The 26,669-nt window shown below is 39.0% G+C and overlaps 1 protein-coding gene across 1 annotated transcript in view; it reads left to right on the forward strand.

The window, feature by feature from the left end:
* The first annotated feature begins 3,441 nt into the window (after positions 1–3,441).
* The window catches only part of DIP2A (disco interacting protein 2 homolog A), a 95,402-nt gene continuing 72,174 nt past the window's right edge, over positions 3,442–26,669 (forward strand). The window contains exons 1-4 of the mRNA XM_026852424.1: positions 3,442–3,477; positions 4,224–4,230; positions 7,048–7,116; positions 26,012–26,131. Coding sequence (XP_026708225.1) covers positions 3,442–3,477; positions 4,224–4,230; positions 7,048–7,116; positions 26,012–26,131 — 232 coding nt within the window. The remainder of the gene's footprint in view (positions 3,478–4,223; positions 4,231–7,047; positions 7,117–26,011; positions 26,132–26,669) is intronic.

A 26,669-nucleotide genomic window follows, 5' to 3' on the forward strand; every position in this document is an offset into this window, starting at 1 on the left:
AAAGCAAATGCTAGACTTTGAAAACACCCTCTTAACATTTGATGTTGAGATGTTAATTTCAATTAAGTGGCAACCTTGTAGGCATTTTTGTGATTTGGTCTTTGTTTTGGAGTCAGGTGTTAACAGGTAAATGGCTGTTTGGTAAGGTACTGACCTTGCCTTTTTGCCACCTTTTGAATGCCACAGCATGAAGATGCCCTGTGCTGCATGGCCCTGCCCAGTGAGGGTGTTCAGCACCCAGCAGAGCTGCTCCTCCTCTTCCTCAAGGCCCTGTTTGTGACTGAGTTTAGGCATAAATATAACCATCCTGCTGTATTTCAATGCCACACACTATTCTTTCTCAGGGTATCAGCAACCAGTGTTGGTTACCAGGGTGCTGTACCTCGCAGTTCGAAAGCTGGGTAACAAGGGACGCATGACATTGCTTCAGATGTATCATATATGACTGAGAATATAGATCTGACTTCCCATGACGACTCAATATTCATTTCAGGAATTACATGTATCTACTGCTGTGCATCTGCCCCTTGATGAAGAAACAGCTTTATCCTACTGTCATGCTCTCTCCATTTTCAGTCTTTTACATGTTGATTACTATTAGCAAGAACTTTCTGAAGCCTGCTGATGTACTACTGTAAATGCATCTTGATGGAAAATAAATGTATTCCCAGGAGCGTGGATTTTTATTTTTTTTTTTTCAGTCTCTGCTTACTGCAGTTCTCAGAGCTATATTTGAGATTTTGTAATAGGGCTTGTTGTTTAGGTGGTTTCATCATCCTTATTTCAGATGAGGTGCACCAATTACTAGCTATTGCTTGTCTGTATTGGTTCTAGCCTTTGAGTAGTAAGCATCCTTAAGGAACTTTTTCCCTGTTGATGTTGGCTGTGATTTCTCATTGGTGCTTTCTGAGGCTGTATCAATAATGCTTTACCTTGCTATGCACATGCATGATACTACTGGGAAGCTCTGTGGTCTTCATGCTCCAATAGCTCTAGTTTCAGAGCTTTGCCCTGTTAGCACAGGAGATGAACCATCCATTGATGGTTCTATTGTCATCAGCCTTTTTATTGGTGTCTTTTCCTGTGTGCTTCCATTAACAGCAATTTCCTCAGGACTGGTTGGCACATTGTTTACTCTGGAGGACAGAAACATGAGAAAGGGAGCCATTTCTTCTGCTGGCTGCATGGTTCAGTGTTCCTCACCACTATCTTTTGATTCCCCAGCTTTGACACCAAGTGTTAGTGGCTTTCCTTATTGTTGACGATCATAGTTCTTAGAAATGCCTTGATTATTTTTGCTTTCACAGTGGGCAAAAATCACAGATGTCAGAGTAATTATTTCTTGTGCAATTTTTTGTTGTTTCTGACTTTGAAGTAAGTCAAAATCATGTGGCAATGCAGTGTTCCTTTTATAATACTTCTAGGATGATGCAAAATAAAGCTTGATGAGTTGTTTCACTTAACAAAAATATTTGCCAAGCATGTCTTAAGAGGTAGAATTAGAAATTATGACTGCGGAATTGACTTTTCCAACTCCACCAACCCTTCAAATACAGTGACAACCTGTCCCCAGAAGCACTGAAGATATACTTTCAAGTTTTCTACAGGTGACTTTTGAGTTGTTTTAGACTGGCAGATTGTCCGCCTTTTCAAAACATCCAAGAACCACCTCTTCAGGCAGAAGCCAGTATTCACAGCCTTGACTTTCTCTTTATACTGAAGGAACTGGTAAAAGCTGCTGCAGTGATTTGTCAATAATTAATGTACCTGAGATTGTGACTGTGCTCACCAGTGGCCAAACCAAGGAATCCTTAAAGGTTTCATCTTACAGATCTAATATATCTTTTTTATTATTATTTTTTTCATCCACATTTAATGCACAGTTATCTCATTTAGAAATGTCTCTATTCTTGACCTCTGCAAATTGGTGACCTGGAGCCATTTCCTTCTCTTTAGCAAGTACTAGGCTCTCACAGAGCAGCCCTCATCTGTATGATATGCACAGTCATCTTGGGAAGAGCATTGACACAGCAACGGACTTGAGACCTATTGCCAGCAGTGTGCTGCCTATTCTTATAGCTGTTCCCAGAGAGAATTTAAGTGCAAACTCCTGAGTAAGGACTGTCGAAGTCACTCACTTAATAGCACACTCACCTTTCCACGAGCCTTTCAGTGCCTGCATCTTGCCCATTTTCCCTTCTCCAACAGAAGCCTTCAAGGACTCCTCAGTGCAGGGATACAAAGCTGCAGAGGAGCAGTAACAGCACTGGATGTGCTCCGCCCTGGATGTTCATGCACTGGAGAGGTTGCTGCACTTGTGGGTGTCCTTGGGTGATCAAGGAAATAATGTCCTCTTAGGCACGCTGTATTTATTTATGGGCTACATAGCTCACATATGCTCAATTCATAGCTTAAAAAACCCCTTTTGTTATCTAATATATTGTTAGCTACCATAAAATACTTGAAGTTACAAAGTCAGAATTTGCAGTGTGAGGATTTTGTGATGCGATGAAGCATGGCAGCTTTATCTAGGCAGTAAAGCATGTGCTTGCTTCTTATTCTTATGTTTGCTGAAGAGCATTGAAGCACTTAGTGTTTCCCACCTACTTTTCAGAATTGAAAATAAACAAGTTGACATTTTTTAACCTGGCAGTTGGATAATCAGTGAAAAATAATTAATCAAAACCTGAATAAAATGCAGGTTTGGGTTTTTTTTTAGTTAATTTGGCTTTAACTATAGTGAAATAAAAACATGCCTAGGTAGATTTGAGGTAACTGCATGACAGATTTTTGTGCGGTAATTAAGGAAATAATTTTAATAGATGATTTTAAGAAATGCCAGTGCTTTCTTCTCTGTCTAGATTGATTTTCTTGGAGCCTCAAACTTGTTTTACAGTATGTCAGATATTCCAGGCAGAGAACTAACAGCTTGACCCAGTGTCTGTCTTTATCCAGGCTTCCCAGCTGGTTTGCTGAGACTGAGGAACCTCATATTGCTTTTGTGTAATCTAATAACTAGGGAGAAAGTGAGGCTAAATGACAGCAGCTGTGGCCCCAGCATACCAGATGTGGCTAAGCAGCTCTTTTTGGAAGAGGTGAGGGATCACAAAGAACCCCAAATGATGGGTTAATCCCACTGAGGAGGCTCTGAGGGTGAGGCGGTGGGGAGCAATTGTCAGGAGGAGTCCATCCCCGAGCTTTTGAGAAAGGAACAAAGAAAAGCTTTGCTAGGCAGCAAAGTCTGACTTACCAGTGGGGCTGCAAAAGTCGACAGAGATGCTTTTGATTTGAACTTTTCTTAACCTGATTCAATGAAAATAATACAAGTCAGCATTCCAGCAAGATCAAAGAATTTCCAAATGCAGTGAGATGCCAAAGTTTGAGGTATTCTGGTTTAAATGGGACTCTCTTTTCAACCCTGTCTTTTGATCTGCTGCTTCCATGGCGTACCTCTTCAGTTGGGTGATACCTGGCAAGGTAGCTGATCTGTGCAGAGATAGGCACTAAGGATTACCTGAATCACTTATGAAGCTGTGAAAATTGCCGTCCTCACTGAAGTTACGGTATGGCAAATTTGTGTTACATACAGCATTTGTCACTTAAATAATCTGCTGAGATTGCTTTAGTCTTCCAAATTACTTATGTTTTAAGATTAACTGTTCTTCTTACTGGTGCTTCTTGTCTGTGTGTTGGGTTATTTTTCTCCATAACTGAAAATAATACATCATCTTTGGTCTCCTTTTTCTTTCTTTGTAGAAATGTCTTAAAGAGTGTAATTTGTCATTTTGATCAGCTATTCACAGGCACACCATTCTGCTTGGGTATTTGTGTGTTTTGTTTTGATTTCATTCTTGTTTTGATATAATCATATACATTTATGTATATATAAATTATATTTCTATATTTTTTTTCTCCTAAAGAAAGAGGGTAACCAAAGTATTTCTGGTTTTATGTCCAAATTTTATGTGAAATATTCACACAGGTTTATGAGTAAAACCTGATAAATTCTGTTTGGTTGTAGGTTGAAATACTGGCAATGATTCAAGCACCCCAGAATTTGCCTTTTTTTTTTTTTTGATACTTGTTTTGAACAGTGTCTTCAATATCTCACTGCTTGTTTTGGCATACAGTCAGTAATTTTAAATGATGAATATTCACTTAATTGCAGGGGGGAAGGTAGAATGAAGTGACTTTGTTTCTGTTAGCAGTGTCCTCTGATGTAGGAGGGAGGTGGATGTTTGAGGAAATATGTTTAGAACACATAGTGCTATGGGCAGTGTTAAACAAAAAACCAAAACCAACCCTTATGTATTAAGGCAAATACCGGAGAAACATTTTAAAATACAGAATAAGAACTCCACTGTGTAAAACGTGACACTGGAAAAGGGCTTCCTGCTTCTGCATACCCAAGCCATGCACTCATCTGGATCAATGAAAAGTGACTGTTACTAGTAACATATAGTCTTATATATAATTTTGTATCCTTGTTTCCAAAGGGAATGAATCCCATGTAAATCATGCTCTGCCTTTCTCTGGATTGTCCTCATAACTCAGTTCTGCTGGTTGCCTGCAGAAAACTTTGGTAAGGATAAACATAATTACCTAGCAAAGTCCCAGGTCTTGGATATGTTGTAAGCTCTTACTGCACACCTGATGACTGATGTCAGAGAGGCCTTAGAAATAGCATGGGGTAGTATTCTTGGAGTTCTGTCAATGAAAGACCTACATCCATTCAAGCGCCAACCGTGCTAAGACTTAATTTTATTTTCTTTTTTAGTCCTGTTAGAGTTTCTAGACATTAGCTTTTGATTCCTTGTGTGAATAGGATTGAGAAAGTTTCAGGTTTGGCAGAAAGCAAATGGCCAGAGGTAGGATGTTTTACTTAATCCATATATATGTAATTCATGCCTTTTTTTTTTTTCTTCTCTGTAGTTTGCTTTGATACTCAGTTTCACCAGTATGTTGCTGGAAGAATGTGCTTGAAGCAAAGATCTAAATGTAAAATCTTACTTTCATGCCTGAATTAGTCACGATAATTATCTGCCTACATTTCTAAAATTCACCTTCTACTTGAATATGTTTTCAAAAATACCATCATATATTTTTAATGTCTTTAATCTTGGTTATATTTCGTGCTGTTGTGATACATGATGGTTGCACTCAGAGTTGCTCGATGGCAAGTGGGGAGCAGTGACGTTCCTCAGGGGTGGGTGTTGGGATCGGCACTGTTTAACATCTTTGTTGGTGACATGGATGGTGGGACAAAGCGCACCCTCAGCAAGTTCGCTGATTAGACCGAGCTGTGTGGTGTGGTGACATGCTGGAGGGCAAGGATGTGCCATCCAGAGGGACCTGGACAGGCTGGAGAGGTGGGACTGGGCAAACCTCATGAAATTCAACAAGGCCAAGTGCAAGGTCCTGCACATGTGTCGGGGCAATCCCAAGCACAAATCCAGGCTGGGAGATGACTGGTTTGAGAGCAGCCCTAAAGAGAAGGACTTGGGGGTATTGGTGGATGGAAAACTGACTGTGAGCCAGCAGTGTGTGCTCACAGCCCAGAAAGCCAACTGTATCCTGGGCTGCACCAAGAGCAGTGTGGCTGGCAGGGTGAGGGGGGGGGGCGATTCTGCCCCTCTGCTCTGCACTGGTGGGATCCCCCTGCAATGCTGTGTCTAGCTCTGGGGGCACCAACAGCAGAAGGACCTAGACCTGCTCGAGCAGGTCCAGAGGAGGCCATGAACATCATCAGGGGGCTGGAGCACCTCCTCTGTGAAGACAAGGCTGAGAGAGTTGGGGGTGTTCAGCCTGGAGAAGAGAAGGCTTCAGGGAGACCTTATAGTGGCTTCCCAGTACTTAAAGGGGGGAATGTAGATATAGGATGAGGGGTGATGGTTTTAAACTGAAATAGGGTAGATTTAGGTTAGATGTAAGGAAGAAATTCTTCCCTGTGAGGGTGGTGAGGCCCTGGCAGAAGTTGCCCAGAGAAGCTGTGGCTGCCCCCTCCCTGGAAGGGTTCAAGGCCAGGTTGGACGGGGCTCTGGGCAACCTGGGCTCATGGAAGGTGTCTCTGCCTTGGGCAGGGAGGTTGGAACTAGGTGATCTTTAAAGTTCCTTCCCACCCAAAGCATCCTGTGATTTGCCAGGTGTGGGGGGATAAAAATCCTCTTTCCTAGTGGAATGTCATAGTATCTCACTATCTTTAAGCAAGTGTGAATTTTGGGAGGTGGGAGTGGTTTTAAGTTGTACGAGATCACTGTTTTACTTTCTATGCTGAGATCTAAAAAATGCACAAAGCTTGTAAAATTTTTGTGGGGTTTGGGTTTTTTGTTTTAATTCTAAGCCTGCTGCTGGTTTTGTGTGACAACACCTTGTTCTGTTGGTAGAATCGTGGAAGTACAGATTCTGAAACGTCTCAAAAACTTATTTTGGGTTTCTACAAAAGTTTTATTGTAGTCTGTGTGAAAACACATCACGTTTTACCAGTAGAGTCTGCAGTATAGGTTTAAAACAGGATATCAGACGAGAACTGTGAATTAAAACTAGCACTAGGAGATTGTCACCTCCTGGAATTTGAAAGCAGAGAACTGATGTGCCTGCACAGTGCGGAGCAGACAACATAGTCTAGAGTTTGGAAGGCACTACACAGGTGTGCTAGATGATGTTCTCTCAAGCCCTAGTATCTTGAGCATTTCTGATACCCCAGGAGGGTGCAGAGCCAGGCTTGTTAAGCTTCATTGGCTTCTGTGACGCTGCAGATCTTTTGTGCTGCATTCAGCATCTCCAGAACCAGGTTCATAATAGGTGGTGCAGACAAAAACACTGTTCCTCTGTTGTATACATTCAAGACACTAATTTTCATATGTGCACTGGTAGTGCTGCGTGGGTGGTATGTGTATGGCCATGAATTTCTCTGACATGCCCAGGTCTTTGTTGTTAATGTGACTGATTCAGAGTTAGTGAGTTTAATCATAGGTATCACAAAAAGGAGAAGGCTTATTTAAAAACTGTTCAAAACAATATGAATTTATTTCTTACTTTCTTTAGGAGACATCACTCAAAAAGGATACGAAAAGAAAAGAGCAAAGCTGTTAGCACGGTACATACCACTAATTCAAGGTAAGAGACTGTATATGTTACACCTTTTGTGTTAAATGTGTGAAAATATGTAATGGAAAAGTTCTCACTAAATAGAATAGAATAATAGCCTTTGATGACATGGCACCTAACCAGTAGTGGATAATGGCTATTACAGAGAAGTGCAGAACAAGACAAGAGTCTGAAATGTTTTTCTTGAATATTTTATGTGGAATGTTAAATGGTAACATTTTTGTCAGCAAGCTTTAGTTTGAGAGATGCATCCAGGGTTTTAACATAACTTTAAAAATGAGTGAAGTTATTCCTGAAAGCAACTGGGACAGTTTCATTAAATGAAAACATTTACTAGTAGTCACTCTCGTTCTTGAGTGTGCTTTTTGGTGTAGTTTGTGTCCCTTCCCCCCCGGTTCTTCAAAGTACTATTACTTCAAAATAATAAACTATTACTTCTTAAGCTGGTTATCATCAGACTTTATCTTCAATGGCCAAAGTTAAATGTCCAACTTTTTAAAATTTATTTTTATACTAGAACACTTAAATCACTCAGGGTTAAAGCTGTTGTGCTACCATTGAGCTTTGGTCTTGTATAATAGGCCAATTCTTCTACAGCTTGAGAGATTCTGCTTGAGATAAGTTGAAATGAAAAGACAACTGAGATGAGTGGAACCGATAATAAGACACTGTAGACAGATGGAGAAAAAGAATGACAGGTCTTATTTTACAATGTTAGTGTTGCTTTCAGATAGAGAACAGATGCATTAATGCTGATTTTTGTCCTCTTTTGGTTCTGATATTTAGATAAGTTACTGATTTGAAGGAGGAATGGGCAGTTCCAGCCATTTTTGTGCAAATTGGACTTGATGATAGTCTCTTTTGCTTTTGAAATCTTGATGCAGTGACTCCTGTGGCTCTTCCTAGCAAGACAGACAAAAGTTTTATTCTCATGAGTTCTGCTGACTGCTGAGTTACAGTGTTTTAGAAGAAGTTTTATGGTGTGTATTTGGTATTGAACAGTTAGAACTTCATCATGGGGTTTCCTAGCACAGCTTTGTTGTGTGGGTTGGTTTGTTTTTAAGAACAGCTGTAGCTTTTGCCTTATCAAATTTGTAATACTCTGTAGACCACACAGGACCTAACTCATGTATAAAAGGCTTATTCCTTGAATAGAAGCATTTGGATTTTTTTGATAAATATTGCAGTCAGCAGCAAGCTCTAGTTTCATCTGCCACAGCTTCTCCTCCTTACACGTTTTTCTCTAAGGAACTGTCTCATTTTTCTGTTCAAAATACCCTGTCCTCCAAGTCAGCTTAGTTAAAGATTTTGAGACCAGGCTAAGTATGGATTTTGGCTGAGGGTTAACAGTTACAGGAAGTGTTCTGTCAATGAGCTCTGTCTACTAGAAAGTCATGTCTTTGGATTCCTGTCTCTTGTTTTAATCTCTCATGACCACTGATTTACTGTGTATTTCTCTCCATTCTGTTGATAGTGATTTTTAAAAAAACCATATTTTATTCCCTTTAAACCCTTAAACTGGAAGTCTGCACAGATTGTTCAACTTCTGACCTCTCAAGTGTAGCTTAGGAAGTACAACACTTTGTCTTCCATACTTTTAAAGTATATTTTAAAGCTAGGATACAGTGTAAAGCACCTTTGTTCCCCTTTTCTTCATGAATACTGCTGACCCCATGTCATATTGTAGCTCTTGGGGTCTTAGAAGCAACACTGACTCCCATGCAGGGTTTCCAGGGGTGTTAAAACTGATTCAGTTAGGTTGTCTGCCCTAGAAGCCTGCTGTGATACCTGCATAATTTCCAGAGGTGTTTTGTAACACCCCATTTAGGTAACCTGCTCATTCAGGAATTCATTCAGGTGAAGCGGTCTATGAAACAACAGAATTGACTTGTTAGACAGCTTTGGAAGTAAAAAAATGAGTAGGAAAAATGTGTTAATGACACTTTTTTAGTATTGTTTTCACTAAAGCTTCTCTTTTAAACTAGACCTATTCAGGAGTGTTTCATTCAGGAGAAGTGACTTCATATAATCTAGGTTAACACCTTAACATCCTGGATGGTAATTGTAAGAAAGCATGCCCTAAGGAGGTGGCGGTGTAATTCAGCGATCTCCTAGTTTGTCTGTGTTCTGATAGAAGGCTCAACTAGGAATCCTACATCCCTTTAGATTTCTAGCTGCTTAAAAATTACTCCTTGATCAGTCAGGCTTTTCCCTAATCATTTTAAGGAATCAGCAATCCTGTGGTTTGTCCTACCTGCTTGATACCACATTTCCTAAGAAATAACGGATTACCTGATTCTTCTATCGCTTCTGCTTAGCTTTATATTATGATGACAGGAATCTAGCTTTAATATGTTAAAAAGAGAGTGAGCAGACCATCTGCCTTTGAGCACAAAGAATAATACTCTGGCAAAAACGAAGTTCGCTTAAAACTCTAAGTAACTACTTATTTCAGCTTCCTGATGTATGTTCCATTAACCCAGTTCTATCTTGGAATTTTGTTAATTGACACAGTTTCAGCATAGCTCAGATTAATGTGTGGGAGTCTCAGTGGCTTTGAGCCTGCAGTAATTTTTTATCATTAACAGTTTGATCACAGGATTTTTTTGTGACATCCTTTGCTCAATAGCATTTTTTGTAGGATTTGTTAAGTTTCCAATTATCCATCAAGTTTTTGGAGACTGATGGATGCCAGCGTTTTAAGAGTTCTTAGTCTGTGATTTGACCATCCCCAGGACCAATAACTTGTGACTTTCTAAAGCTGATTTGGTTATCATTTCTTTTCCAAGTACATTCATTGTTGTTTTTTCTCTGCTGGTCTAATTGGTAAAGACTGCTGACTAGTTCATTTTATCTCATGTTCTTCAGTGTTTACTTGAATTTCACAAAACCTTATGTCTTCCTCATAGTGCACAAATACCTAGCTCTACTTGTTCTGTTACAAAACTTTAGCTGATATTACAGTTCTGCTGATTTGTAAGGTTTTTAACAAAATGTAGAGTGGGCAGCTGAGTAAGAAGTAGATCCCTGGTGAGAGGCAGGAAAGTAGAAAAAGGAGAAATGAAAATATTGTTTGAAATGAAAGGTTTTGATTACTGTACGTTTATGAAATATGAAATTATTAGAGAGCTCTAGATAGGACTGCATGTTGATGTGATACTTGTAAAGAAGGAGAAAATGCTGGCACAGGTTTGGGAGCAACTGTGGAAAGAGATGTCTTCAATTGAGAGAAGAGGGTGACTGTTCTGAGAATTTGCTGTAGGTTCTCCAACTTAGACTTGAATGTGGACAGGGTTTTCTTTGATTTTGGGGTGATTCTTTTGTCTTGTTAAAAATTGGAAACAGATATCTCTAATCATAGTGTTCAGATTTACATGATTAATTGATGGGATATTCTTATAACAAATATTTATGAATCAAGAAGTTGTATGATCTTTGTGTCTTCAATCCTACTCACGTACTCATAAGATTTGAATTCTGGAAGTTTAACTTTTCATGTTATACTTCATCAGCTGCCATGTAAAAACTAATAATGTGAGAATGGCTCTTTCAATGCCACTTAAAATGGATTGGATTAAGTTTCTACTGCACTGTGTAGCTGAATCTGTGGGGAACCATATTATACAGAGTTAAATAACCCTACAGAGGGCTTGCTGAATAGGAAAAGACAAAAGTGTCTGCAAAGCATATTTTCAATTAACAGTAAAATTAAGTATAACATATTAGTATTCAGAAGTTGTGTTCCTGTAGGCTCTGTTTTGCATTCTAAAATTCTAAATCTGCAGTTATGAAGAGTTAGCAGAAATACTAGATTTCACTTCGGAACTGTAAAACTACGTAGTTATGGAGAAATACTAACTAAAATGTGTTACCTTTCAGTAATCCGACAAAATGCACTGTGCAAAATAAAAACAAGTGTTGAGTAATAGCAAGCCTTAACAGTAATCGATCAGTAATCAGTTTCCTCAGTCAACCTCTGCACCCAACTTTCAGATAAAACTCTGTGGAAATAATAAAATATATCTGTAAGGCAACCTGGCATGCTTCTAGGTAAAGCTTCTGAGTAATGGGTAACATCAGACACGTTGCAGAAACACGTTGAATGTGGATAGAGCTTGGGTGTAAAAAGATTCAGAAATAACATGATAAAATGAGCAATGTTTATAGTGTAGTTTGCTAACTTGCATCTTGGAGTATACTGTCCTGATGGGAAGCAAATACTGTCCTCCCTTCTCCCTTTTTTTCTTTGTAGCCAACTTACATTGTCAATTTTCTGTTGAATTTCAGGAAACTTTTGATAGCTGAAGGAACTACTTCTTTCTAGAACTGCTTTATATTCCCACATACGGAGTATATCTCAGAATGAGAAACAATACCAAAGGCAAGGGCAACTCCAAAAGCCTTGTTATAAGCAATCTCAGTGCTATGCTTGGGAGAGCAGGTAACTTCTACCTGTGAAGTTGGAGCATTAAAAAAAAATCACATCAGGAAGTGGAATGTCGTGAGCTGATTGTTCAATGTGAAATAAATGAAATTTTTTTTCTGCACTGAAACGTGACACTTTGGTAACTGTAGATTTCTTTTTAGTGGTGGCCATGCCATTATGTGAATTCTGCTGATACTCCAGACACTTGAAACCATTTCAAAACTATTTTAACCAAAGGGGAAGATGAAATACGAACCTCAAATTTTCTGACAGCAACCAGTCAGTCAGTTGAAGGTAGTCTGCGTTCCCTTTGGTTAAATAGGAATCAACCGGGAACCATCTTTTCCTGATATGGTAATTTTCTGCTTACCTACCAGCTGTTTCTTAAAAAAAACAAGTATTTTCTGTAGTTTTAAAAGCTTGGCTTTTTATATATGTGTATATATATGTTTAATATATATAACAAAATCTATATAGATTTTATATATTTTTATATATCTAACAGCAGCTATACAGCACTATTTTCTTATTTGCCTGTTGATAGGCAAATATATTGAATGTTTTAGAAGTCAGATTTTCCTGGTCTAAATATGTTTTTAGTTGAGAAAACTCAAATGCTCCCATTTGAGTCTAGCTGTTAGCGTGTAGATGAATTGTCAAACACCAGTGGAATCAGACCAGTGCCTTGAGCACCTGTACTTGGCTAAGGCACACCTTCCATAGTGGTACTGGATTTGCAGATTGACCACTATGCTTGGGGACCTCTTCCTAGCCAAGGCACCCTAGGGTCATCAGGGCTTGAATGCTCTGTGTTTCTGAAGAACAAAAGATGTGTGTAAGCTTTCGTTCCCCTGTTGATAAATTCCAAGATTATTCTCTGAGAAAGTCTAGGAAGACCTTGGTGTGGTAGCTAGAACCAACCTGGGAGAGCTCTGCTGGGAAAAGAAAATTTCAGAGGTTCTGTCTTGGGCAGCATAAGTGTGTTTTAAAAGTATTTAAACGTACTTAAAAAAAAATTGTTTGTCAGAAGAACCTGCTAGGACTTAGTGATCTTAAAGCTTCAAGAACACTTCCAAGCCAAAACAGAAGAAATGAGATAAAATCAAACACGAAAAATGCATTGGTTGATTTCCATCTAATCCTGAGATGACAGAAGAGACCTCTATTGACATGAAGGTAATTGCTTCAGCTTGAGGCCATACTTCTGCAGTCAGTAGTGGATCTACACTGAATCATCCAATGACATAGACTTGTTCTGTATCAGCTACATGATTATAATTAGCCACAGCACATAATGGTCTATTCCTGTTAGCTTCCTTATGTCATGTCTGTTTTGGTAGATGTTAGAAACAAATTTGGTACAAGAAGAAACAATCAGTGCCAAATTAAAACTTACAGTTTCATCCCTGCTGCTTCTGGTTGTCTCTTCAGCCATCAGGTTTCACATAAAAGTTCCAAATATCTGTTGTCATCTTGGGCAAATAAATTTTTAAGATTGTCGCTTTTATGGATTTGTTGTGAAAGAACATACAGGTGATACTTTAACCATAATGCAGCTGCCGCTGCTGCTTATCTGTTAGTGACCATATAACAAATACAATGAAAACAAAAATGGAGAGATACGTAAATACTAAACAAAATATGCTTCTGCTTTATAAACTTGAAAAAACACACATTCTTAATTTTCCTCTGAGAGCTGTTATTTACAGGACATGGTGTGTTTGTCAACCGTAAGTACTAGTCTAGATTAGTGGTAGTTTTGAGAAGGTTTACCTGAGTGAAATCTGGCATATGATCTACAAAATCCATGGTGTTTAGGTCAAGTTCCTGGTATTATTGTAAAAAAAAAAGAAAAAAAAAGGGGGGGGGTGGGAAGAAAAGCACTGCTACCATGTGAAGCTTTGCATTTCTTTTCTTGAGATCTGACTTCAGCTTGCTGTTCTGGAGTTTTCCTGTGGTGGATTAAATTTAAAGACTTGCATGTCTCCAGCATACTTTTTCATAGAGTAAGAGTGTAATTAGTGAGAAGAAAAATCCATGAATTGATTTTCATTAACAGAATATTACTTCTAAAATTCAGGATTAAGAAAAAACCATAAAATGCAAAAAACCTTAAACCCCTGTATGGCAGCAAAGCACAGGCTATTTTATTGAGTTAAAGTGATGCTAAATGTTGCATTTTATAAATGTCAAGTAACCTGAGCATATAGCTTCTTTTTAATACAGCAAAACCTTGCCTCTGAGTATCACGAGATCCAATGGTCATTCAGTGGCATCAGTTAAGCTAATTTTTCATCGTGTTTTAGTCTGAGACAAATTAACACCTACAGAGACATCTTTCAGTTCTGTTACTAATGCTGTCTTATACTTAGGTTGGAGAATAATTCAGATGAGATAGTCTTAAAGGAAACAAGCTGATCCTATTTTATTTTAATTTAAATACGTGTTTCTTCAGATTTTTTTTTAAATAAGGACAGGTGATTTCAGCTTGTTCTTTCATAGATCTCTAAGGACCTCTTTAGGCCTAAATCAGAAATGCTATTCAGTCAGTGTCCTTTATTCATTTGTCTGTTAGCAAGAGCTGATACTTTCTACTGCATAAATATCTTTGTAAGTGAGGGCTTTATAAAGGTAGTTTGAAATTTTAAAGCACCACATGTATCATTAGTGCTCGTATTGCTTGCAAGCCATATAATACAAGGAGATTTTGCCATTGGGGCTTTTGTAAGCAGACAAATGTTCTACTAGCTGATATTAGGTAAAAGTGAAGTACCTGTGTATGCACAGGAGTTGTATGGTAAAGGAATTACATCCGAGACCGAGGTGTTTTTTTTCTCCTCTTGTCTACTTTGTCCCAACTGTTACTGGTTCTAATAAAACGTACTGTATTTCTTCATAAACTTTGATATGATTTGGTTTGCAGTTTCCTCTGTTCCAGATTTATCACTTTTGGCTTTCCTTTGTTTGGGTCATTAAACCCAAAAAACATAAAGTGTTACTCCTTTTTCTCATGTTATTCTTGAAAGCAAACTGACTTTGGCTTCAAGACAAAGGGAAGGGGGGGTTATGTGCAAGCAGATCAGGAGAAGAGTTTATTCGTCAGTGTAAACAAGGTTATGTAAGCTGGACGACTGCCTCAAAGAATCATATTGCAAAACTCCTCAAAATATTTGCAGAAGAGTGTGGTAATGGCAAGTATGAATTAAGTTAGTTTAACAGCTGAGAAGTTTGACAAAGGGCTTATCGTAAGTAGACTTCCAGATAGGAGTACCAGCCAACTTTTCAAACTCATTTAGAGTCTTCTCCTTTGCTTAAACCTAGAGTTAATAACTACATCCTGACCAATTCCTTGAGTATTCTCCGAGCAAGGAAAGCAATCATAAAATCCCAGTTCCTTTCCATTTGATATGTTGTGCTGAGTGGGAGATTGCTGTTGGGTATTAGCTGAGGGACTTCTGCTCTGAACATGTGTTGCAGGTGCTACTTCATTCTTCCTGTGTTAGTGTGTTTCTGGTGAGATTCCCTCTGGAGAAGTTGAGATGCAAGATTGGAGTGGGAGACGATCCCGTGTGGGTGTTTCCGGCTCTTGCCTGTAGTACAAGTCCCTCTTCTCCATCATATCCTAGGCAGTACTGTGGAGAGCCTTAGTTTTGATAAAGCTTCAGCAAAGGTGCCTGGAGATTTTTAAGGGGGAGAAAAAAAGATGCAGAGATAATGGGGAACTTTGCTGAAAGGGAAAAGATGACTGCATTGTAAAGGAGAACATGTTTTTCTTGGATGGAAGGGGAGGAGACATTCAAAAGTGGTATCTTTAAAACAGAAGACAGGACTGCCTTCTAATTTGTGAGATGAAACTAGGGAATAGTGTCTGCCATGAGTGTTAATTTTGCTTTCTTATGCTTGTAGATGCTCTGTTGCTTACTGTGCTGTTGCTTGTTCTTCCAGAAGCTTATCAGTTTCAATTCACTGGGATTCATGGTTTTCTCAGGCACATGTCCTCATGTAATTCTGTGGCTTTTACCAGGAATGATGATGCTACCATGAAGGTGCTGGTCTTTCAGCTTCCTTTCTAAACATCTCAAGTTGTAACTCTGAAACCTCTTTCTTATCTTACTGGTGTCTACATGAGCTATTACTGCTGGTTCATCTCCAGTATTTTGCAAGACCGTGTTCAGATACTGTGTGAAAACTTATCACCTTTACACCCAGGTGGCAGGTCATCATTGCAGCCCTCCGATACTGTCAGAAATCTAGACAGTTGGTTCATGGTAGAAACACCTAATGCAGTAGTTCCCTTTTTCTTGCCCTTAGAGAGCTGTCAATCAATTCAAAAGTAAATCTGGCCATCTTATCAAGCAGACACACTATGAAATAATTTCCCTTCATTAGGTTGCTGCCACCTTGCATGGAAACATTTCCTCTCCTTTAGGGTTGCTAATTCAGAAACAGGATTTCTCTGGGATGCCCCTGAATTACCATGTTGAACCTTTTCTTTCTCTTCAGTGGCCAGTTACTTGGGTGTGTCAGTCAAACTTGTCTCCCTGAGGTTTCTGTCTGTTTTGGTGAACTGGATCTGAAGCCTGAGGACCTTTGGCCAACTGTGCCATGCATGCTTCTGAGAATCTGTGCATCCACCCTCTTGCCTTCTGATGGTAATTTTCTTGGTATCCTAATTTCTTACCGATCTTTTCAGTGTTAAGGGTTATTTTCAAATGTCCTGCTATGTAAATCATTTTGCAATGATTTGCAACTACAGTCAGTGTCCTGGTGCTGCTTTACAGAACAATCTGTAAATGATTTCACTAGATTTAGCTAGCACTAGAGAAACACTTCACTGAATAACTTTATTTTCCCTCTGTTGTCAGAGTGATTCCCCGTAATTAAAATTATTATCTTCTGTTCTTTTTTCCCTTTTTCTTTCTTAACGCTTCTGCTCTATCAAAATTAAAATGTTATCATTTTCAAATTTTTAGTTTTAAGGAAAATGATCATGAAACCTCCTCTAGTTTTGGTTGAGGATGGTATATAAATGCATACTTATGTTTTTCTTACATTATCATTTTTTTATGTAACTTACTTGAAAAACCCTACTGCTAATTCTGTAAGAGCTCAGTTAAAGCATCAAACAATCAAATAGTACTTCAGATAATTTAGCAGTGCAGATTTGTATGACTGATGGTTTTGTCTGCTGGCTATGTGAAGTCCTGAAAATAAAAGAGCATGTTTCTTACACTGTAATACTTTTAATTACTTGATGAATGATGATTGCATATTCTGTTAGCTGTGCTGAATAGAAAGACACGTTAGAGTGGGATTAAGGTATAGTCAGATAGCGTAGGAAGCTAAGTTCAAGACTCTGCAGTCAATTGAAATTTCTTCAGTTTCTGAGAAATATTTCTGCATGCCCTTTCTATTCCAACCAAAGGGTTGGACCAGGTGATCTTTTGAAGTCCCTTTCAATTAAGGCTGTTCTGTCATTCTGTGTAGCTGTGATTTTTGTTTTTACTTCTTCATGAGTCCTTCAGCCTAACATTCAATTATAATGGGATGAGTTTTACATACCCTATAGCACTTTGTTTTGCAGTTCCTTTTATAAGGAATGTGCAATTTACTCTGGTGTTTTAGAGTCCACGATAGCTTTTATAATTTCTTACCATTTATAGGGAAAAAAGTGCAGTTACCTTTCTTGATGCTACTGAATTAAAACTCCTACTTTATATTATGGGTATAAGAGCTATGATCAAACTATATGCAAATTTTAATAGGTTAATCTGGTTGGATCTTGGTGTAATTGGTACTAATTAAATATATGAAAATTTAATGTCATGTGGGCTAGTTAAAAAAACTTATAGCTTCACTGCTCTGAAGATACCAAAAGATTGCTGTTCATGTGCCTTTTTAATTAAGTGATTTTTTAGTATTACACCTTTTTGACCAGACTTCATTAGTACATTCTTTTGGGAGACTATGGTTTTTGTTGAGTTTTTTTCTGATAAATTAATTTTTCATGAAAATGAAGAGTCATTCTGCACCAGTCTTAACTATATCTGTCTAGATACAACAAATATTTTTGAGCTTGCTGACAAAGGAAGAAACAAAATGTTGGTGGTTTCACTGTGAATTAAAAAAAAAAAAATCAAAGAAATTAGTCTTCAGGCAGGTGCTTCTTAAGTAGTCAGGTCCAAGCTGTTAATCTTTTCCCGTGGTTCATTTGTTAGTCTTTTGGTGGTTACCACCTAAGTAGTGGTACAGGCTGCCTAGATGGTATAGAGCTTAATAATCATATCATTTTAAGGATGGTGTATTCTGTATGGATCTTTATGCTATAGAGTATTTGGCTGAGGGTTTAGAAGCTATTCGACATTACACATCTTGGTGTAAACTTTGACACAGTCAAGAGCAAACAATCAAGTAGCATACTAAACTCAAAGGATTTCACACTATAGGAAACATTGAGGTCAGTAGTTTTAAAATAGTTTTCCTAGCAGTAAAGTAGACTGGGATTCATGGGTTTTGGGGGCATGTTTTGTAGGTGGCAGTCCTTCGTGGTCCCTTGTGCTTATGAGGTGCTGCTGTTTCAGAGGCGAGCCTTTTTTGATAGACAATGCCTTATACTTTTCTCAAAGTAACAATGTAAGACCTCTGTTCCTGTCAGGGACCAAAATGTGGTTATATCCATCATCCTTGGTAGCTTGCTTTCTTCTTTTCTAGTCTGTGTTTTTAAATAGACATTGCCTCTGCTGGCTCAGCTAATATAACATTTATTTAAGTGATGTGACAGACATCACCTTGAAAGTTGATACAGCAAAGCAAGGAGTGTTTTAACAGGGATCTTCCAAGGTCCAGGGATGGTATTGCCCCATTGGTCTCTGCTGGAGCTACACAGCCAGCCATCTGCCTCGGGTCGCTGTGCTTCATGTGTTGTTCCCTGCTTGTATTGTTAATTTTGTTGACACTGCCATGGAGGGTTTTCATATCTAACTACTGCCTGCTTTGAATACATGAGTGCTGCATGGCACTGAGGTAATCTATATTAATTTGGGCTTGACTGACAGGCAGGAATATGCTTACATTAGGAGGGCTGGGCTGCTTGTGAAGCATCTCCTGAATTGCTGCTTATTTTGAGAAATAAAAGTTCTACTTAATGAGACGTAGGTGTTCTGCTTACCTGTCTAGTCATAATGTCTAAATAAGCATGTCTCTTGCTGTTGGTATTTTAATTGAGACAGTGTAATTGCCTGGCTAGTATTTGGATTAATTGATTTTTTATCAAGTGTCTTCTGTGCTTTTCTATTTTTTGCTGCTGTTGTATGCTTCCTTTAATGGAAGGTAATAATGCTCTTAAAAATGTTTCTCTTTCTCCAAGTAGAAACTTATGAGATGAAGTTTACTTCTTTGAGTAGAGGAAAATGTTACAGAACGGTAGAAGATTGTTAAGCATAATATATGTATATGATGCCCATTTTTATTACTATTTTTTAAAACTCATGATTTTCTCATATCTTATTCTGGGTAATAAGTTACATGGGGTAGACTCCTGTTCAGTTCCACTGACTCAGAAGATGTTGTTATGGATGCTTTCAAATAAACAGCCAACCACCAAAAAACAATTAAAAAATATTAACACAGGTAACTAGCTCTCCATAAATTACAGGTTCAAATATCTGTGAGAGGAGAACAGAACAGCTTTCTAGGGTTTAACAGCAACCCAGAACACATAACAAAGCCCTGCTACCTAGGGTTTAACGACAACCCAAACTGCTCTGTCACTCACCTGACAAGTGAGGGCTCTCACCCTCGAACACCTGCTCAGGGCAGCGTCCCGACCCAAGGCCCCTCGAGGAGTTTCCTTGGGCAGCTCCTGACCCAAGGGGAGAGTCCTCAACCGCAGCTGCTGCTCCAGGGAACAAGCTCCAAATGGCTCCCCCAGGGGAAACATTTATACCCAGGGCGAATCTGACCTGGAGTCAATAGCAGCTCCCGTTGGCCAGAGGCACCAGTTACCATGAGGCCCTGAGAACAAAGGCAGCCAGGAGCTGCTGCACTCCAGCAGCCAAGAAAGATGCTCTGCTTTCCTTGGGTGGGTGCCCCTGCCACAGGTGTGAACACTTAGATCAGTTGTTCTCAACCTGTGGTCTGTGGACCCCTGGGGAGACCACAGTGTTGTCACAGGAGATCTGCAAAGGCTTAAAGCAGAGATGGGGAATGTCCAGCCCAGAAACAATTGCTCTGGTCCATGGCAAGCACTGTGCCTCCTTTTCCTACAGCCTCCTCTCCTCAGTGCTCCTCTCATACTCAATCTCAGCTTCGCCCTCCACCCTGGCCTGCCCTGACACATTAGTATATTTGGTGCTAGTATGGCTGGTGGGACCCACTTTAACTAGGTGATTTTTCCCTTAAAGACATTTTTTAACCCTATGGCCCTCTTTAGGGCCGCAGTGGGGCTGAAGTCTCTTCCTCCAAGTGGTGGCCCTGGACCCATAAACAAAAATATATGGTGACTGAACACAGACAAACAAGGGGGGAGGTGGGAAGAATTGTAAAAACTTTTCATCAAATTTTCATGTAAAAATTGACATCAGATTCAGAATTGGCATGTTAAAATACCATAAAATGGGCCATTTGAGCAAGAAGAGTGTTGATGCTATTATTTTAAATACATATGGAATCACTGTAACAGAGATACTTTAATAGGAGTGTATACATTAACAGGTTAACTTATTTCCCCTTCTCTCCAAATTTGAAGACCCATCATGAGAAAATTGAAATATATATTTGATACAGTCTAGTGCTTCAAATCTTGAATTAAGTCTTGGTGGTCCATGGCCACAAAAGGTATTTAAAGGGGGTCCGTGGTAAAAGAAAGGTTGTGAACCCCTGACTTAAGTAATTTCAGATCTTGAAGACAAAAATGTGTGTATTAGGTAATATGTTTTGGAGTGTGGTATAACAGCAAAGAATGGTAAAATTGAGCTATGACCTGAGTAAGGGCTGGATACTTAATAACTGAGCTGAGGCTTCTCAGACCAGAAAGTAGAGAGAGGTCCTCAGTCCTCACATTTTAGTCTCTTGAGGAGTAATTTGCATTTAGTCTCCTGCCTTAAGTTTTCTGTGAAAAGATCCAGTACTCACTCTATGTGTTTCATGTAAAACTTAAGCATCTCAGGTTATTTTTGAGAGAAGTTTGCTTATTTTTCTCTTTGCAGTTCTGTGGGAAATAACTGTATCTAAAATTCTATTTAAAGACATCTGGAATTAATATTACTGTTACTGTGGAGCTGTACTTAAGCTAGGTATGCATTAGCACAGCTATACAGCTTTGCTTAAGAAGACTCTGAGGAGTACGAGGTACCCTAGTGATGTTGAAATCAAGCGATTACCTGCAGACAGGTCATGTGAAGATGCTACACGATGATGCATCTTTTCTGCCATGACGTATGAAGTGGTACTGATGGGGAAGGAGAAGCTACTTCCAGCACACCTGGCCCTGCACCTGCCCCTTGCCTACATTAATAACTGGTTGACAAACCTGCCAGGAAAGACTTTACCTATTCTTGTAGACCACCTGTCTGTAACTAGGAGACTCCTGAAGCTCCCTCTCCTTTAGGGCAGGCAGAGGGAAAGAAGTACTGCAGTCCTTGGTGAAAACCTCCCTTGTTTTGGTAGGGGGCTTTTGTGGGTGTGGGTGGGAAGCAGACCACAGTGGGGAAACATGAACAGGTCTTGAATCCATGGAGGGGGAGGTGGAAACTAGGGGCAGGGTTGGAGGAGATGGGCTGAAGAGCCGGGGGTAGAGGGCAGTAAGGGCTGGATGGCTGACCATGGTCTTTGGGCAGAGCAGGGTGCCAGGGGCCAAGGAGACTGCAGAGAGGGCCTAGAGCAGGGCTAGATGGGCCGGAAGGTTGTCGGAGAGCTAAATTGGGAGTTTCCCACACTTGTTTTATTTTCTGCCTGGTCATACCCCTTTTCCTTTCTTTTAGTGCTTTGAACCTGCTTGCTGTCTTTTGTTCCTTTCTTATTTCTAGACCCAGTTCAACAGCTGCAGAGAGGTATATGAAAAAACCTGAAGTTTCCTCTTTGGCCTCCCTCTTCTCCTCTGCTCTCTGAAAAACTCTTTAATGTGGTACATCATATTCTGCAGACTGCGGATGTTTGCAGGCATGATGTATAACTGGGTAGCCATGCAAGTGGAACTGAGATGAGTTGCCATGCTATTTTAACTCCTTTAGTTTTACTTTTCAATTTACCATTAAAACTTGGAAGAGAATACTTTTGAAAGGTTCAGCTAGTAAACATACAACTTACATAAATTAACCTAGTTTAGAACTGAAATTACTTTGAGTTTCTGTTTTGGGAGATGAGTTTCATGATCAGTCTTTTTGGAAAAATAATCAGATTTGAACATCTAACAGCTCTTACAAATAAGGGTTTGCTGACACATTGGTGAAAGTCTTTAAAAACAGTTGAGTTTGACGTTAAGACATGACATCTTTATTCAGATGAGATGAATGAGGCAATAGGTCAACTGCTCTGTGCGTAGGTTCCCAGGAGAGTCCTCTAGCAATAGTTTGTGCTTTTGCTCAGTATGTTTTTGAAAGTTTTATCTCTGCCTATCTGATGCCAGATGTGTTTAGTTAGGCATCCTCCCCAGCGATGCTAGCAGAGTCTTCATGGTACTGTTAACTGTTCAGTGCTCTTACAGTGAAATATTCTTTGCTTGTAAAAATTGAAATTGCTAGAAATGTCAGTGTTAGTCTTGATTCTCCAGTATTAATGGATGGAAAAATACAGTTATAGTTCAAATATTAACATCCTGTAGAAGTGAATTGCTCAGTTAATTGGAAGAAGCAGGCTTTTAAAGATGACACTTCATTCTTGCTACCTTTGGGTAAGTTAAAAATAGACAAAATACAGTGGTAGTGGATCAAGTGTCTTCAGTGTATAATTCTTAAAATGTTATTTTTGTGAAAATCTTCAGTGTGAATTGGCAGAGTTAGCTCAATTATCTGGCTGCTTTTGCTGAAGGGTAAGGTAGTGATTTGCACAGTACCAGAATAAATTAATAAGTTCACCAAGTTTGTGGAACAGGATTTTTCTGCTACATACTTGTATACCCTAAGAATTAGATGCAATACACTTTTTACCAAAAAGTGATGATTTTCAGATTCATCCTTGGTGTTTTTGCACTATGATGTGGAGCCTTCTTCTTTGAGAAGGTGAAAAGGGAGACTTAACCTGAAGAAACAGACTTGTGGTTTCCAGCAGTGCCACTGATTTTGTGCCTCATCTCAATGTGAAGGAAAATTCTGAGGTTCATTGATATATATTTCATCACAGTACATCTGCCCTAACTGATTCACAAACATCTGTTCCATAAATGTTGGAGGAGGAGAGGGTTCCGGTTTTGGAGTTGGTAAGCTTTCATGCACTCTTACGCTTATTTGGGGTCCCTTTTTTGCCCCACTTCTCCTGCCCCAAATACTGGTCTGGCTAAATAATAATGCTCAAGTTGCATGTGTCTCAGGAGCATTGCACATGCAGCTTGTTGTCTGCTGATTGATTATACCAATTAGCTCATTTTTCATCTTATTTTCCCTGTACATGCAAGGACTAGACCCTTGTGCCAGATGCAGTAATGTCATTCATCACGGATCACACGTATTTTAACGAAATATGAAGTTGTTGTTTACTGTTTCCAGATCAACAAATGTTGCTGGACTCTTGACTTGCGGTTTTGTAAAACTCTTGTTCACATTAAATGTAAAATACATTTCTCAAGTATTTTCACTACTCTTCGGGTATCAGATATGTTGAATCAATTCAGTCGGTAGACTAAATTTGCTTTTCTTTTAGAAACAGGATTCTGCTAAAGTCTTTCAGGCAATGTTGCCTCTTTATATTGGGTAGTGTTGAAACATCATGTGGTTACTCAGCTCCATGTTCAACTGTTTGCTGTTGAGGACACTTAAGTTTCTTTACTGGCCTGTCTGATTTTCCCCTATTGGGAAATGCATTTAATGTTACTTAGCCTGTTCTCTACATAAAAAGCTTTACTTCTGGAGAGTAGCAAAACTCCATTAGGTGAGAATGTGTTCTTTCTGAAGATCAAGTTGTAAAAGACAGGAGCATGTCTCTGGAGTTTGATTATTTCTAAAATCTTGGATCTGTGTGATTAATTAAATGTTCCTTTTCTACTATTTAGGCTCGTTTTTTCCCCACACTCACTCTCCCCAAACGCATGGCTAACTCAGGGCTGCATTCTCAACATCCAGAGGTGGTAACTCTCAGCTGCAAGTGGGAATGGGAAAGGGATTTTGGAGCACGTTCACCTAGTGGTCTTAACAGATACCTAAGAAAGTTGATGTATAGTAACTGATCCAGTCAGGAAGATGATAAAACAGTTTTCCTGAGGATATTATATTTAAAGAGAGTATTTGAAAGTTCCTTTTGACCAGCTGAGGTAGAACTGGTTTATTTAATCCAATTACTGTTTGAAAATTTACACTTCAGATGTGAAGATGTCTTAGTGAAAGTTCTTAATAAAAATCTCTTATAACTGCTGCATTTAATAATAATTACCAATTTCTTTCTTGGCACACACTTGGGGAGAAGGGGGGGACAGAAACCTCATGAGAGAAAGAGGAACCTGGAATCCTTTCTTACTTGTTAAACTAAGAGCTTTACTTGCAAATGAACTGGCACAGATTCCTATTGAGTGACATCCTCAGTTCAGTGAAAGCTGCTTTCTGTAAATATTTGGGTTTTGAAAATGGTGTTTCTAGCAAAATTTTGATAATGTTTCTAGTTCTAGCAAGACTTGAGGGCAGGTAGGAAAGCAGAAGCTCTTTAAGGGAATGAAAGAGTAAAATGAAAAGATATACTCAGCCCTGTATAGTAAAACAGGGCTAGAAACACAGTAAACGGTGCAGCAGATCTTAAGTTAAGGAAAGTTTACTAGTAAACACAACACTAAGCAAAATGGCCAACATTAGGTAATAAATTTATGATAAGTTCATACAAAACCCCCTTCCAACTGCACTGTAATTTTATAGTTGTTGTACTTGGTATGTAGTGGCTATTGCACTTCTGAAGGTGATCATTCACTGGTCCGACAACAGTACAAACTGAAGAGTGCTTCTTTGTTCCTTAAGTTCTTCTGACTTCTCATGTCTCTGCGTGACCTATATCCTCAGAGAGCACTTGCAGAGATTTCAGGTTTGGTCCTTTTAAGTGTAGATTTATAATAGATGAGAAAATAAAACTGCAAGTATAAATTCCTAGTTCTAGTATTTATGGTTCTTGCAGATGTATCACGAGCCAGCGGAGAATCTCCTTGTTTGGGGGGTTGGAGAGTGACAGGGAATGTTTTAATAGCTTCTGTCCACCCCTTTGATTTCTTCTGCAGTGCTAGAATGTAAAGGTGAGATTCATCTTCCTGAATGTTAGCCAGCCTAAAGGTAGGCACCTGCTCCAGGTTAGCTGTCTAGAACCCTGTTCTAACAGGAAACAGCCAAAGAGCAGTTCAATTCCTCTTGGTTTTGTTACCCTTTACAGTGATGGGAAGATCTGTAATCATTTAATATAAATATTTAATATAAAGTACCCAGCTAACCTAGATTAGAGCAGTAGTTTTTAGACAGCTGAATCTGACAAAGTAATTTTGCCCTTAATATCTTCAAAGTTCACAGAATCACAGAATAATCATCTTGGTTAGAAAAGACCTTGAAGATCTTCTAGTCCAGCCATTAACCTCACATTGACAGTTCTCAACTACACCATATCCCTAAGTGCTATGTCAAAAATTTTCTTTACTGTTCCTTTGGTCAGTTCAGCTCAGCTGTCCTGGTTGTGTCCCCTCCCGAGATCTTGCCCACTCCGTCCCCCTGGGGAGGTAAAAAAGTTTTTATTGGGGAATTCTGGAGTTTTTGTAAAACACAAATCTTCTATGTATTGCTCTGTTAAATAAAAATAGATAAAACAGATATGCACATCCCTGAATTTTACTCAAATTAGCGGTCTTGTGCTTAAGACTCAAAAGAAATTTGGCAGAAAGGGGGAGCGAGCAGTATCATCTTGTCTCTTAAGGATCTCCAAGTCCAGGGTGTAATTGTAACTATCTCTGCAGCATTTCTCTTGATGTCTAGCAGTAAGTTGGGAGATGATTGGTTCCCTCTCCTCCACCCGCATGTATCTGGCATACAGAATACCTAATGACTAATGGTTTGAACTCCTGCAAGGAGCAAAATAGTTTTTCTGTTATTTGGAAGTGTTTCTTATCTTCCATGTGAAATGCTGATCAGATTTAGATAGATTTTTGTTTAAATAATTTAAAATACAGTTGGAAGATGAGGTTTTTTTAAAGGTGTAGACTTATAGCTCTACTTGTAAGTAGGTGTCAAGGGAAGTAAAACATAGGCATGGGGAGTAGATGATTTTTTTTCAAACCTGAATTTGTACTGAAATAAAACTGTGTTTCAGGTGTGGATCCATCCCTGCAAACAGAGAACAGAGTCCCAGGCTCTTCACAAGCTACCGCTGCTGTATCTAAACAGCAGAAATCCCGTTCTACTAACTCGAGGGATGAACGCTTCCGATCTGGTAAGGAAAAGAAATATAGCTAAAACGTCAGGCATCTTAAGAGGAAGAATGTACCAGTAAAGCAGTACCTGCACCTAAAGAAAAAGTAGGAAGAGCTTTGAAAGACAGGAAGTGCTAAGGAATATTTTTCAAATAGCTCTTTTTATTGGTTTTGAATGGTTTTGTCTGAATTAGAATGGAGGAAATGCTAGGAGGGCAAGAAATTGTAGACATGCCTTCTAATGTTTTTCTTACTGTGAATTTTACACCATGCTTAACAATTTTTTTTTGCTTGCTGATTGGGTTTCTGGTCTCTAGAACAGTTATTTAAACTTTTAGAAGACTACAGCGTGTGAGTTGTGGGGACTTCTTTGCTTGGTTGATTGGACTATTTTGTTAATAGCAGGTTATAGGATTATCATATTTACTGTTAGCTCACTTTCAAATATTTCCTGGTTTAAAGCGAGTGCACAAAAAAGGGAAATGTCACAATAGATATTCTACTTAATTTTAAATGGACACCACTGTGACAAACCTGTTTTGGAAACTTCTGTGAAAA

This window comes from Athene cunicularia (assembly GCF_003259725.1).
Source record: "Athene cunicularia isolate RWA chromosome 7 unlocalized genomic scaffold, athCun1 chr7_part1, whole genome shotgun sequence".
NCBI classification, from domain to species: Eukaryota; Metazoa; Chordata; class Aves; order Strigiformes; family Strigidae; genus Athene; species Athene cunicularia.